Raw genomic sequence first — 12,502 nt, 5'->3', positions numbered from 1 at the left:
ATGGAAGTTTTGGCAACAGATGGTGTCGATGGAGGCACAACTTTGGGAATGAAATTAACACCACTGAATAGTGTATTTGAAAGTGAATAAAATGGGAAATTTGGGGTTGCATATAAGTTACCAGAATTAAAAAAAAAAAAAAAAGAACCGTACAACACAATGGGTGAACCCTAACATAAACTATGTACTATAGTTAATAGTGTAATTGTGATAATAGTGTTTCATGAATTGTAACAAAGCTACCACACTAATGCAAACTGCCAATAAAAGAGAAAACGGTGTGTGTGAGAGGTGGGGTATAAGTGAACTCTGTACTTTCTCCATGATTTTGTGAACCTCTAATTACTCTAATTAAAAAAAAAACAACAAAAAGAAAACCTCAGGCTCAAGGAGGGAAAGTGCTTGACCGACGTCATACAGCTGGACGGTGACACAACTGGGACCAGGACCTAGGTATCCTGTGTCCCAAGTTAGTGACACCTCTCCCAACTTCCCTACCTGGGCTCTCATAACTTACCCCATTCAGGAACCTTCAGCACACGCATGGCAAATGCATGACATACCTTCTCCCACTCAGTGGTCCTGTGCTGGGGCAGACATCACTAATCAATCATTACCCTCTTTGCAGCTGATTAGATGTAGTCTCTTAAGCCTTCTCCATGCAGTGCTAATCCTTAAGAGGTGAAATCTATTTGCCATCCCAACTGCAGAAGAATCCCTACTGGCTACCAAACAAAAGTCCTCACCATGCCTTAGTTGGGCATTCCACTACATGACATCACACCCCAATGCCAGTCCAAATTCCAACAGTCCCCTCACTTACAGACCTTCTCCATCCAGTCACCAAGTCAATTAAGTTAGCCCATCAGGCCCTTAAATGAGCAAAGCACCACAGGTCACTATTAATCTGTGAGGTTCCTAAGAATAGTTAAAGCATCAAAGTCTGCAAAAAAAAAATGTTTGCTTCTTGAAAAGAACTGCAATGGATGCAAGGTTATCTTTACAATTACACCTCTCTCCTTTGTTTGGATCGATGACTTAAATATAAGAGCTAAAATTATAAAGTACTTAGAAGAAAACATAGGGGACTATCTTGAGGACCCTGTATTAGACAATTGATTCTTAGACTTTATATCAAAAGCACAAGCAATAGGGAAACGGACTTTGGCCCAGTGGTTAGGGCGTCCGTCTACCATATGGGAGGTCCGCGGTTCAAACCCGGGGCCTCCTTGACCCGTGTGGAGCTGGCCATGCGCAGTGCTGATGCGCGCAAGGAGTGCCGTGCCACGCAAGGGTGTCCCCCGCGTGGGGGAGCCCCACGCGCAAGGAGTGCGCCCGTGAGGAAAAGCCGCCCAGCGTGAAAAGAAAGAGCAGCCTGCCCAGGAATGGCGCCGCCCACACTTCCCGTGCCGCTGACGACAACAGAAGCGGACAAAGAAACAAGACGCAGCAAATAGACACCAAGAACAGACAACCAGGGGAGGGGGGGAAATTAAATAAATAAATAAATCTTAAGGAAAAAAAAAAAGATTTATTAAAAAAAAAAAAAAAGCACAAGCAATAAAAGGAAAAATAGATGAATTGGACCTGATTCAAAATTAAAAACATTTGTGCAGCTAAGGATATTAACAAGAAAGTAAAACAAACTGTAGGATGGGAGAAAATATTTGGAAACCATTTATGTGAAAAGGAGATATATGCAGAATATATAAAGAACTCCTACAAGTGGACACAACCATTCTAAGGTCCACAGGATGGAGGAATAGAGTGTGGATTAGAGTGGACTTACTGATATTCTATTCATGAACTATTGTGATTAGTAATTGAAGAAAATGTAGCATTGGTGTGGAGAAAGTGGCCATGGCGGCTGCTGGGGCTAGGGAGTGGGAGGAAGAGATGTGATGTGGGGGCGTTTTCGGGACTTGGAGTTGTCCTGGGTGGTGCTGCAGGGACAGTTACCGGACATTGTATGTCCTCCCATGGCCCACTGGGTGGACTGTGGGAGAGTGTGGGCTATGATGTGGACCATTGACCATGAGGTGCAGCGGTGCTCAGAGATGTAGTCACCAAATGCAATGAATGTCTCATGATGATGGAGGAGGTTGTTGTTATGGGGGGAGGAGTGGGGTGAAGGGGGTGGGGGATATATGGGGACCTCATTTTTTTTTAATGTAACATTAAAAAAAAAAAGAACTCCTACAAACTCAACAACTCAATTAGAGAAATATCTATTCAAGTCATTTGCCCATTTTTTAATTGGGTTATTTGCCTTTTGTTGTTGTTTTGTAGCCATTCCTTATATATTCTGGATATTAAACCCTTACCAGATAAATGGTTAGCAATTATTATCTCCCATTCTGCAGCCATCACTTTCTTGATAGTGTCCTGTGATGTACGAAAGTTTTAAAATTTGATGAAGTCTAACTCATCTATTTTTTCTTTTGTTCTCTCTGCCTTTGGTGTCATATCTAAGAAATCACTACCAAATCCAAGGTTATGAAGGTCCTACCTGGTCCTACCTATGTTTTCTTAGAGGACTTCAATGATTTTAGCTATTAGGTTTAGATCTTTGACTTTTTAGAGGTAATTTTTGTACATGGTGTGAGGTAGGAGTCCAAATTCATTCTGTTGCAGCAGATATCCAGTTCTCCCAGCACCATTTGTTGAAGAGACCATTCTTTCCCCAATCAATGTACTAGGCACCCTTTTCAAAAGCCAGTTGGTCATATATGAGTTTATTTCCACACTCTCAGCTGGATCCCATTGGTCTTTAAGTTGATCTTTATGCAGGTACCATACTGTTTTGTTTTCAGTTTTTAAAAATTTTATAGAGATATATTCACACAGCTCACAATCCATCCATAGCGTACAATCAATGGCTCTGAGTAGAATCACCGAGTTGTGCATTCATCACTGCAAGCAATTTGAAAACATTTTCATTACTCCAAAAGGAAAAACCTCATACCCCGTAGCAGTCACCTCTCAATTCCTCTAATCTTCCCCAGCCCTACCATGACCACTAATCTAAAGCTATCTCTAAAGATGTATTTCTCCTTACATTTTATACAAATGGAATCATACCAGATGTAGTATTTTGTGTCTGGTTTCTTTCATTAAGTATAATGTTTCTTTTTAATTATTGTAATTTTTTTAGGTGAGAGAAGTTGTGGGTTTACATAGTAGTCATGTGAAAAATGTAACATTCCCATATACCCCTGCCCCGATCATTGACACTTAGCATTGGTATGGTACCTCTGTTTTAACTGGTTAAAGAATATTACAATATTACCGTTAACTATAGTCCATATTTTGCATTGGCTGTATTTTTCCCATACACCACATTATTAACACCTTGTAATAGTGACATACATTTGTTATAATTCATCAAAGAACATACTTATATTTGTAACATTAACCACAGTCATCTGTGGCTTTATAGTAACTTCTGAAATCAGAAGTATGAGCTCTCGAACTTTGCTGTTCTTTGCAATAGTGCTTTAGCTATTTAGGGTGATACAATATGAATTTGAGGGTTGGCTTTTCCACTTCTGCAATAAAGGCTGTTGAGATTTTGATAGGTATCAAAGCACCCTTGAATTCCTGAGATAAATCCCACTTGGTCTTGATTTATAATCCTTTTAATGTGCTATTGGATTTGGCTTGCTAGTATTTCACTGAGGATTTTTGCGTCTATATTCATAAGGGTACTTAGTCTGTAGTTTTATCAGGGTAATGCTGGTGTTGTCATATAATGAGTTAGGAAGCGTTCCCTCCTCTTCAATCTTTTGAAGAGTTTGGGAAGGCTTTGTGTTATTTCTTCTTTGAATGTTTGGTAGAATTCACAAGTGAAGCTGCCTGGTCCTGCACTTTTTGGTTGGGAGGTTTTTGATTTCTGACTCAATTTCTTTACTTGTTGTAGGTCTGTTGTGATCTTCTATTTATACTTGAGTCAGTTTAGTTAAGTTGCATGTTTCTAGGAATTTGCCCATTTCCTCTCAATTATCTAATTTGTTAGCATACAATTATTCATAGTATTCTCCTGTAATCTACAAGATCAGTGGTAATGTCACCCTTTATAGATTTCAGTTATTTGTGTCTTCTGTTTTTTTTGTTTGTTTTGAGTTTTTTGGGGGTCAGGCTAGCTAAAAGAATTGAGAATTTTACTGAACTTTTTAAAATCCCACTTTTGGTTTTGTTCATTCTCAATTGTTTTTCTATTTTCTGTTTCATTTATCTTCATGCTGTTCTTTATTATTTCTTTCCTTCTACTAACTTTACACTTAAGTTACTTGTTTTTAGTTCCTCCAGAAGCGGAATTAAGTTACTGGTTTGCGATCTTTCAGCTTTTTAAATATAGGCATTCAGAGGTAAAAAGTTCCCTCTAAGCACTGCCTTTGCTGCGTCCCATTAAGTTTTGCATGTTGTGTTTTTGTTTCCAATCATCTCAAGACATTTCATGATTTCCCTTTTGACTTTTTTGACCCATTGTTTGAGTGTACTGTTTAACTTCCATAAATTTGTGAATCTTCCAATCTTCCTTCTGTTATTACCTTCTAGCTTCATTCCACTGTGATCAAAGATGCTTTGTATAATTTCAGTCTCTTTAAATGTACTGAGAATTGTTTTGTGACCTAACACATGGTCCACCCTAGAGAATGATCCATGTGCACTTAGGAAGACCCTGCTCTTGTCGGATGTAGTAGTGCTCTGCATGTCTGTAAGTCTAGTTCATTTATAGTATTGTCCATGTCCTCTTTCCTTAAGGACCTTCTGTCTAGATGTTCTACCCAGGATTGAAAGTGGTGGTGGACTGAACTCTTACTGTAGAACTGTTATTCCCCCGTCAGCTTTTTTTTTTTTTTAAGGTACCAGGGCTGGGGATTTTACTTGGGACCTAGTAAATGGGAAGCTAGAGCTCAATCACTGAGCCACATTGGCTCCCCTGAGTTGGTTTTTGTTTGTTTGCTTGTTTGTTTGTTTTTAGGAGACAGCCCAGAACCAAACCCAGGACCTCCCATGTGGGAAGCAGGCACACAACTGCTTGAGTCACATCCGTTCCCCTCCTCCTTCAGTTTTGTCAAAGTTTGTGTCATGTATTTCTGGGCTCTGTGATTAGGTGCATATATGTTCATAATTGTTATATCTTCTTGGTGAATTGGTCCTTTTATTAATATATAGTGTCCTTTGTCTCTTGTAACAGCTTTTGACTTAAAGTGTATTTTGTCCACTATTAGTGTAGCCATGCTTGCTCTCTTCAACACTTAGTCTAGTTTATACTGAACCTATAGAACAGCCCATGATTCCCATGATTAACATTTGAGTTTTTCTCAGTTCTCTCTGACTTGTGGCTTGTCCTGGGTGGCTTGTCCTGGATATACACAGTAACTTTCAAGAACTCCTGGGTATGTGCGACTATTTCCCTTCCAGGAAAGGAGTTCCTCTCTCAGCTTCTCTTCCTGGGTGGGGCCCTGAGCTGTGTGCTTTTTTATTGCAGTTTTTTCTCCCTGGCAGCTCTATCAGCTCAGCTCCCCTCCCACACTCTGGGCTGCCTTTTCACTCCCACTTTCAGCACTGGGTCCGCACTGCAGGCCTGTGGTTCAGTCCCCCCTTCCCGTGCTGCTATTCCTACCTCTGGTAACTTCTGGGTTACGGGACCCAGACCTGTGCCCTGTGTCTGTCTTCCACGGAAGCAGCTGGGGTAAACGTACAGAGACACCTGATACTTTAAGTGCACCAATAATCAGACCCAATGGAAATCTGCACTGGAAATGCTCCTGGCTGCCAAACTGCCACCGTGGGTAGCTCAGGCCTCAGGGACCTGCGCTTGAGCGCAGTCAGGCCACCAGCCACTACCACAGGCAGTCAGGTACCAGGGACCCACGCTTGAATGTGCCTGGTCTGCTGAGGCACTGCTGGGAGTCACACAACCTGCCCTGTGGACTGGGCAAGGAGGAGGAACCTGTATGGGTAAATTTGTCACTTTGCTCTCACACTGTTTTTAGATGTTTTTTTTCTGACTCAGCATTCCATTGAGTTGTTCTCTAGTCTCAGTTGTCTTCCACAGTTTTGAGAAAGTTGACTGCCCTTTTCTTTCTTTGCTGTTTCTAAGGGGGACATACATCAGCATGTCTTACACTGCCATCTTGGCCACATCACGCCCCTAATCCCTCTTTTACAACTCCACCCCACCTCGGCTTGTGCCAAGGGGCAACAAGGAAAGCGAAGATTTGTGCCCAAACTTCAACAGGAGCTTGGAAAGGGGGGCAGTGTCACCCTGGGAGCAGGTCCCCACCCATCAGGAAAGAGCAATGAGGGTGGCTGCCCTGCAAAGCCCCTCTGGTGGGGACCTCTTGCCCCAGGGCAAGGCAATTCAGTGGGGGAGGGACTGGAGCTCTCTTGTAAGCAGGGAAGCCTACCCTTGCCAACACATGCAACACTGTCCAGGCCAGGGTCACCTCAAGGCTTCCTCCCAAATCAAGCCTCCCTGAAGGCAGCCGGTACCCTCTTGGGGCAGCCTCCTGGCTGCCGTGGGTGGAGAGCCCCAAGCAGGGCCACAGTATCACTTCCGTCACGTTGCCCTCTGGTGTGAAACGAAGCAATGCACCAAATCCTTCTCCAAGAAATTAAAAGCCTCACGGCGGAGGTCTGGAGGAACCGCTTGCCATGTGACAGGATGATTCCAGAAGCAGAAACACCAAGAGGGGAGCCGCGTCCCCGTCAATGAGAGAGGGCCGGCCCACCTACTGCCAGCACCCCAGCCCCAGCCCCGGGGATTCTGACCTAGGCTGGGCAATTCCAGAAGCCCTATGTGGCCAGGGGGGAATGGCAATTGTCAATGCAAGGTTTTCCAACAGCGGGAACGAGAGAAAGCAGCGGGAGAAGAGAATGGGTGCCGGAGGGGGGAGGGCGGCGGGCGGGAAAAGCAGAGAGGACGTGCGCCCCGAGTCAAGGGACAGGGAGGGCAGGTGAGAAGCGCCCTAGCTCTGGCGGGAGCCGCCAGGGGCAGGGGCGGGTGACCACAAGCCCGCTATTTCCCGCCAAGGGTTGGCTCTGCTGGTGGCCAGAGGCACTGGGCTCAGAGTGGGGAATGCCGGGGCTCCCTCGGCTTCCAACCCCCAGTTCACATAAATTATCCAGCCCCAGCCGCGACGCCTGCAGGGATTTCCTCTATTGGTCTGAGGAGCCCTCTTCTTTTCCCGCGCCAGACATCCCGCACTTGATCCCGATCGATAAATCCAACTCGGGGGTTAAAACCTGAGCCCTACCTGTCTGTGCCGTCTGCCCCTGGGCTCCCTCTCTCCGACATTGACCTCCCTCCATTTAGCCCTGGCGGGGGGGAACCCTCCGCTCCCACCATTCCCGACATTTCTCCAGACAGGTCGCAGTGTCCACACAGAAAGTACACACACGCGGGGCCAAAGGGGCCTCCGCGCACACACAGACGGGGCACAGGCACGCACTCACGTAGTCACGCCACGCACAGGTAAGGAAGACCGGCTCTGTGTCACCGGTCTGGGGTCCAGGTCCCAGCGCGCGGGCCCGGCGTCCCCGCGCCCCCGCGCCCCCGCGGTGCAGCTCCCCGGCCACGCTCCGGGCTGCCCGGTGCCCGAGGCGCGGCGGAGCAGAGGGAGGGGCCGGGCACTGCCGCCCGCAGGCCGCCTCCACGCCGAGCCCCGAGGAGCCCACGGGGCCCCGAACCGGGCCGCACCGGGAATAGGTGCTGCGATGGGCGCCCCGCCCCCAGCCCGGCGTCGCAGGGCCTCGGGCAGCCGGCGCGCGCCAGTGCCCCAGGCCCGCGGGGACCTGTACCGGGCAGCCCCCCACGCCGCCAGCGCCCAGCGGGGCGACCGTGTGCGGGGAACGGAGGCTGTTGCTACGCAACCTCCCATCCCGCCCCGGCACCGGCATCTCCGCGCCTCCAGCTCCGCGCGCCGCCCCCGGACCGAGCCCAACTTCCCGACCCGGGCCGATCCGGACGCGGGGCGCGCGCGCCAGCCGCCGCCGGCGCACAGCGCCCAGGACCGTCCGCCACTGTCCCCCGCAGCGCGCCCCGCTTCCCCCCCCCCCCCCCCCCGTGCGCGGCCGCTCCTCCAGGAGCGCCAACACCCAGCGGCCCCCCGAACTGCGGGCGAGGATGGCCCCGGCCTCTCCCCGCTCGGCCCCCTTTCGCGCCCCCGCCCGGCGGCCCCCACCTGCCCCTGGCCCTGCGGAGGGCCCGCCGCACGCGGCGCTGCTCCCTACCTGCAGCATCACTTTGTACTGCTCCTCCGGTTTCTGGACCACGCACATATTACATCCCATGGTGCTGGCGGGCGAGGGGAGGAGGGCGCGGACGGGAAGACGCCTTTCAGTGGGCCCGGCGCGGACCCTCGGGGCCCGGGCCGGGGCCGGGAGCCATAGCCTAGGCAGGGGGGCGGGGGCCTAGCGAGGGAGGGGGGCGTGCCCCCCAGGAGGGGGCAGCGCCAGGCCCCTCGGGTTAACTCTTAGCTGCCCGAGGCCAGGCGCGGGCATGCTCCCTCGCACCCGGCCAGGAGAAAAGGGCAGCGGGCGAGGGGCGGGCACGCCGGGCGTTGCCTGGCGACGGCCCCCCAGGAGCGCGGGGGCGCGCGGGGCCGTCAGGGCCGTCAGGGGCCGGGGGCCGCGCGCCTCCCCGCCCGCGGGGCCCGCCGCTGCCGCCTCCGGCTCGCGCCCATGGCCGCCGGCCCCGGAGCCCGGCCCGCCGAGTGGGGGGCGGCGGCGACCCCCGCCCGCGGCCAGGCCCCGCCCGCGCTCCGGCCCTCGCCCGCCCGCCCGGACGCGCCCCGGCGCCCGCTGGCTGGCCCGTCGCCGCCCGGCCGTCTCCAGCTCCCGCCCGGGAGGACGGGCACGCGCGCGCGCCCGCGGCGGGGACGGGGGAGGGGCGCGGGCACGGGGCGCACGCGCGCGGGGCGGGGAGCGGGCCGGGTGGGCGCGGGGGCCGCGCGCGGGGAGCCGGGGGGCCGGAGGCGGGGCCTCGGCCGGGGCGCGGGGAGGGAGTCGCCGGCCCGCTGGCGACCCCCTGGCGCCAGACCCGCGGCGCGGTGCGGGTCGCCGCCCCCGGAGCCCCCAGAGAACTCGCGGGCTCGGGAGGGGGCCGCGATTTCCGCCCCGGCCCCAGGCCTCCGGGGAGCGGCCCGGAGGTTCCCCAGGCAGGACTTCTTTCCTCCTGCCACTCAGCCGTCCCCTCCCTGTCACCGAAACGGGCACCTTTGTTCCCACCCAGCAAATAAATAAATAGATGAACTCCGTCAATCCAAGCGCGGGGCCGCGCGGGGCGTGGGGAGAGCCCACCGAGCGGCTTCGGGCCGGCACGCCGGCACGCGCGGCCTCCCCGCGTTTCTCTCCGCCCCAGCCCCGCGCTCGGGCCCACCTCCAGAGCGTCCCCTCCACCTCCTCCAGCCTCCCCCGGCTCCTGTCCCCTCTCCTTGGACAAGCCTGGAGAAAGAAGGCCTTGGCCTAAAAGCAGCTGCGGATTGAGGACTGGGTTCCCAGGGGGTGCCCGTGGGAGCCGCCGAGCCCGAGCGCCGGGGATGCAGACCACTGGGTTAAAAAGCTGCGCGCTCCATTCCCAGGCTTTGGCGGGTGCGGGACTCATTCACTTGAGACGAGGCCTGGTGGGCAGGCCGGGCAGGTGGAGAAGTGGTCTCAAGGGACAGGCCTGGGAGACTGGGACAGCGGGGTGCAATCCCGAGTCGGTGGTCCCTCTCTCAGAACAGCTGTTGACTTCAAGTCTCTCTGGTCTGGTAGGAGCATAGCCTCCCCTTCTGTCTTGGTTACCGTTCGCCTGGGCTCTTTTTTCCATCCTTTCCCTTGCCACCTATTTGGGCCTTTGGATCTAACCTGAGTCTTGCAAACAGCAGCTAGTTGGATCCTGCTTTTTTATCTATTCCGCCAATCTCTGCCTCTTTATTTTTGCTCTCAACTTGGAAGGGAGCTTTATTTTTACTTATTGAGCACCACTTCAGAACACTGTGTAATATTAGAGACTCCGGGGAGGCATAGAAATGGCACAGCTCGAGATATTTCCAGCATATTCGGTAAATGAAACATAGGTTACACCGGAAATATCGGGCTATTTACATAAGCAACATACATTCAAATGTAATTAATGCGCTATAAGGAAAATATGTGTTCCAGATTTTTAAAAGGAAGTTGGACGAAGAAGGGATACATCACAAACCCGCCCGAAGCGCTTTTGCTTGAAAACGAATCCATTAGGTCTAGAGGAGGGAGCCCAACTTGAAGAAAATGGGATTGGAAAAAGATTGCCCTCCCAGTTTTCCGCGGAATGACCTGGAATTGGAGCGGGAGGGTGGGCTGCGCAGGAGCTGAACAGTCAGTCCTTGCCTCAAGGCCTTGGGAGGTGGGGGAACCCATAATTTCAGCTCACCAGATTTTGCATTTAACAAATGAGGGGGTTTGAATGAAAGGATCGCTGAAGGGCCTTCAGCCCCTCCAGGCTGTGCTGTTTCTGCCGGCAGCTATGGGAAGGAGTCGTCGAATCTAAAAGACCCCTCGCCGGGGACTCATGGAAAGGGCTTGGGTGAGAGAAGGAAAGGAATGAAATGCACGTGGAAGTGGGAGCACTTTTGAAAGCACCCAACTCGCTTCCATGTATGGGGTCGTGATTGTCGGTAGGAATCAAATAGGATTCCAAGTCTGGAAGTTGTGAGAATGCAGGATCCCCACTTAAAAGTACTCAAGTCCAGGAAAGTTTAGGGCAAGAGAGGAAATGGACTTTCCTTTCACATGCTGATTTACTCGCCCTCCAGGCCCTCCTGTCCCCCACTTCCCTGGGGTATTGAGATGGATTTTTACCACCAACTTGAATTCTCTTATTCTGATGCAACTTGAGGCTTTCTCTCTATTGTCTAAAAACACTTCCTCAGGAGGCAAAGAAAATAGCTATTCAAATGTGGTGATTACCAAGATTTACTCTCTTGTAAAGCCTTTTCTGGTAGTCGATCTGATTCTTGGTATTGGCCTCTGAAAATCAAAGGCAGAAGAAAACTTAGGAAGAAATTGACATTTAAAACCGATCAGACACAAAAATATATTTAGACTTGCATGGCGAAATAGACTACAAATAGAAAAAGATCCTATTTTTTCTAACGTAATGTTAAGAACTGGTAGGGAAGTAGGAACCACACACATAAAGCAATGCGTGTTCGGTAGGAATACAACTCAAAACTATGAAGCCTTTTCTACGTCTCGTAACTTGAAGTCATGGCCCTTCTCCTTCCTCAAAATCTTCGTCAGTGGAGACTCTCGGTGGTACTGTCAAAGAAAAAAGGCACTGGACAAGGTGAAACAGGCCAGGGCGACTTGATTTAAAGCTCTATGGGAGAGAAGAGGGCGAATGAGACCAGACGATGGCTATGCGAGAGACCAGAACCAAATCTGCCCACCGCCCGCCTAAGCAGGGGCCAGGCGGGTTCTGAAGGACTGGGGTGAGCTCGTGGGAAAGTTCTGGAGGACGGTAGGGGAAGGACAAGCAATGGGTGAGTCGATCGCCAGGAACATGTTCCCTCCGAGATTCCACCAGGGCCAGCACGCTGAGGGGCAGGGGCCTAGAGTCAGGGAGAAGCCTGTGGAAGCTGTCAAGCTCAAGGGCGGTGCAGGCCATCTGCCGTGGGCAGGAACATGATGGGGGGGGTAGAATTTCTTAGACTCCGCTGTCTTTCTGGGATCACGGGGTTCAGGTCAAACAGAACGTTGCCAGTTCCCCCCCTTCTACTCAAGAGGGAAGGGAAGCAGGTGCTCAGAAGTCGCTGAAAGACTGACTGGCGTGGCTCCTGCAAATTCAGTTGATCCATCTGTGGAAAGGGGGTGGCCACATGTCAGTTGTTTTAGGGTAAAATCTTCTGATTATGCAACACTGCTCCTTGAGTCTCTTTTCTTTTCTTTCCTTCTTTCCTTCTTTCTTTCTTTCTTCTTTCTTTCCTTTCTCTTCCTTTCTTTTGTATTTTTTCTTTGAATTTTCTTTTTAAAAAATCTTTTTATTTTGAAATCATTTCAAACTTACAGATCAGTTCAAAAATAACCTAAAACTCAAACAGAGAACGCCAACGTATTCCTCTCCTCCCACCCCCCCCCCCCCCACCCCCGACCCTGTCCAGATACCCAGATCCACCAATGTTAACATTTTGGCACATTTGCCATCTCATTCTATCTCTCTATCCACCTATCGCTCTATAATCCACCCATCCGTCTCTCTGTTTTCTAAAAGTTTGAGTGTCATTGGCATACATCAGGCTCCTTTGAGCTCCTAATACTTCCATGTCCATTTCCTAAGAACAAAGATATCCACTCATGTAACCATCTTAAGTGCAGTTATCAAGTTCAAAAACGTTCACGTTGCTCTAATCCTTGCAGTCAACAAGTTTTAGAGGCTGCCAGCCTCCCAGGACCGCTGGGAACCAGGTACCAGGCCAGTTTTTCCAAGAGGCCTTTGTAAACCTTGGCTCCATCAGGTCAGCCTCGG

At 51.0% G+C, this 12,502-nt stretch overlaps 1 protein-coding gene across 4 annotated transcripts in view; it reads right to left on the bottom strand.

The window, feature by feature from the left end:
• The window catches only part of PDZD4 (PDZ domain containing 4), a 32,146-nt gene extending 23,571 nt beyond the window's left edge, over positions 1-8,575 (bottom strand). For all 4 annotated transcript variants that reach the window (XM_058291242.2, XM_058291244.2, XM_058291243.2 and 1 more), the window contains exon 1: positions 8,242-8,575. In XM_058291242.2, coding sequence (XP_058147225.1) covers positions 8,242-8,301 — 60 coding nt within the window. In that variant the 5' untranslated portion in view covers positions 8,302-8,575. The remainder of the gene's footprint in view (positions 1-8,241) is intronic.
• Between the last annotated feature and the right edge of the window lie 3,927 nt (positions 8,576-12,502).

Source organism: Dasypus novemcinctus, chromosome X (assembly GCF_030445035.2).
Source record: "Dasypus novemcinctus isolate mDasNov1 chromosome X, mDasNov1.1.hap2, whole genome shotgun sequence".
Taxonomy (NCBI): domain Eukaryota; kingdom Metazoa; phylum Chordata; class Mammalia; order Cingulata; family Dasypodidae; genus Dasypus; species Dasypus novemcinctus.
This window is presented reverse-complemented; position numbering and strand designations above follow the sequence as displayed.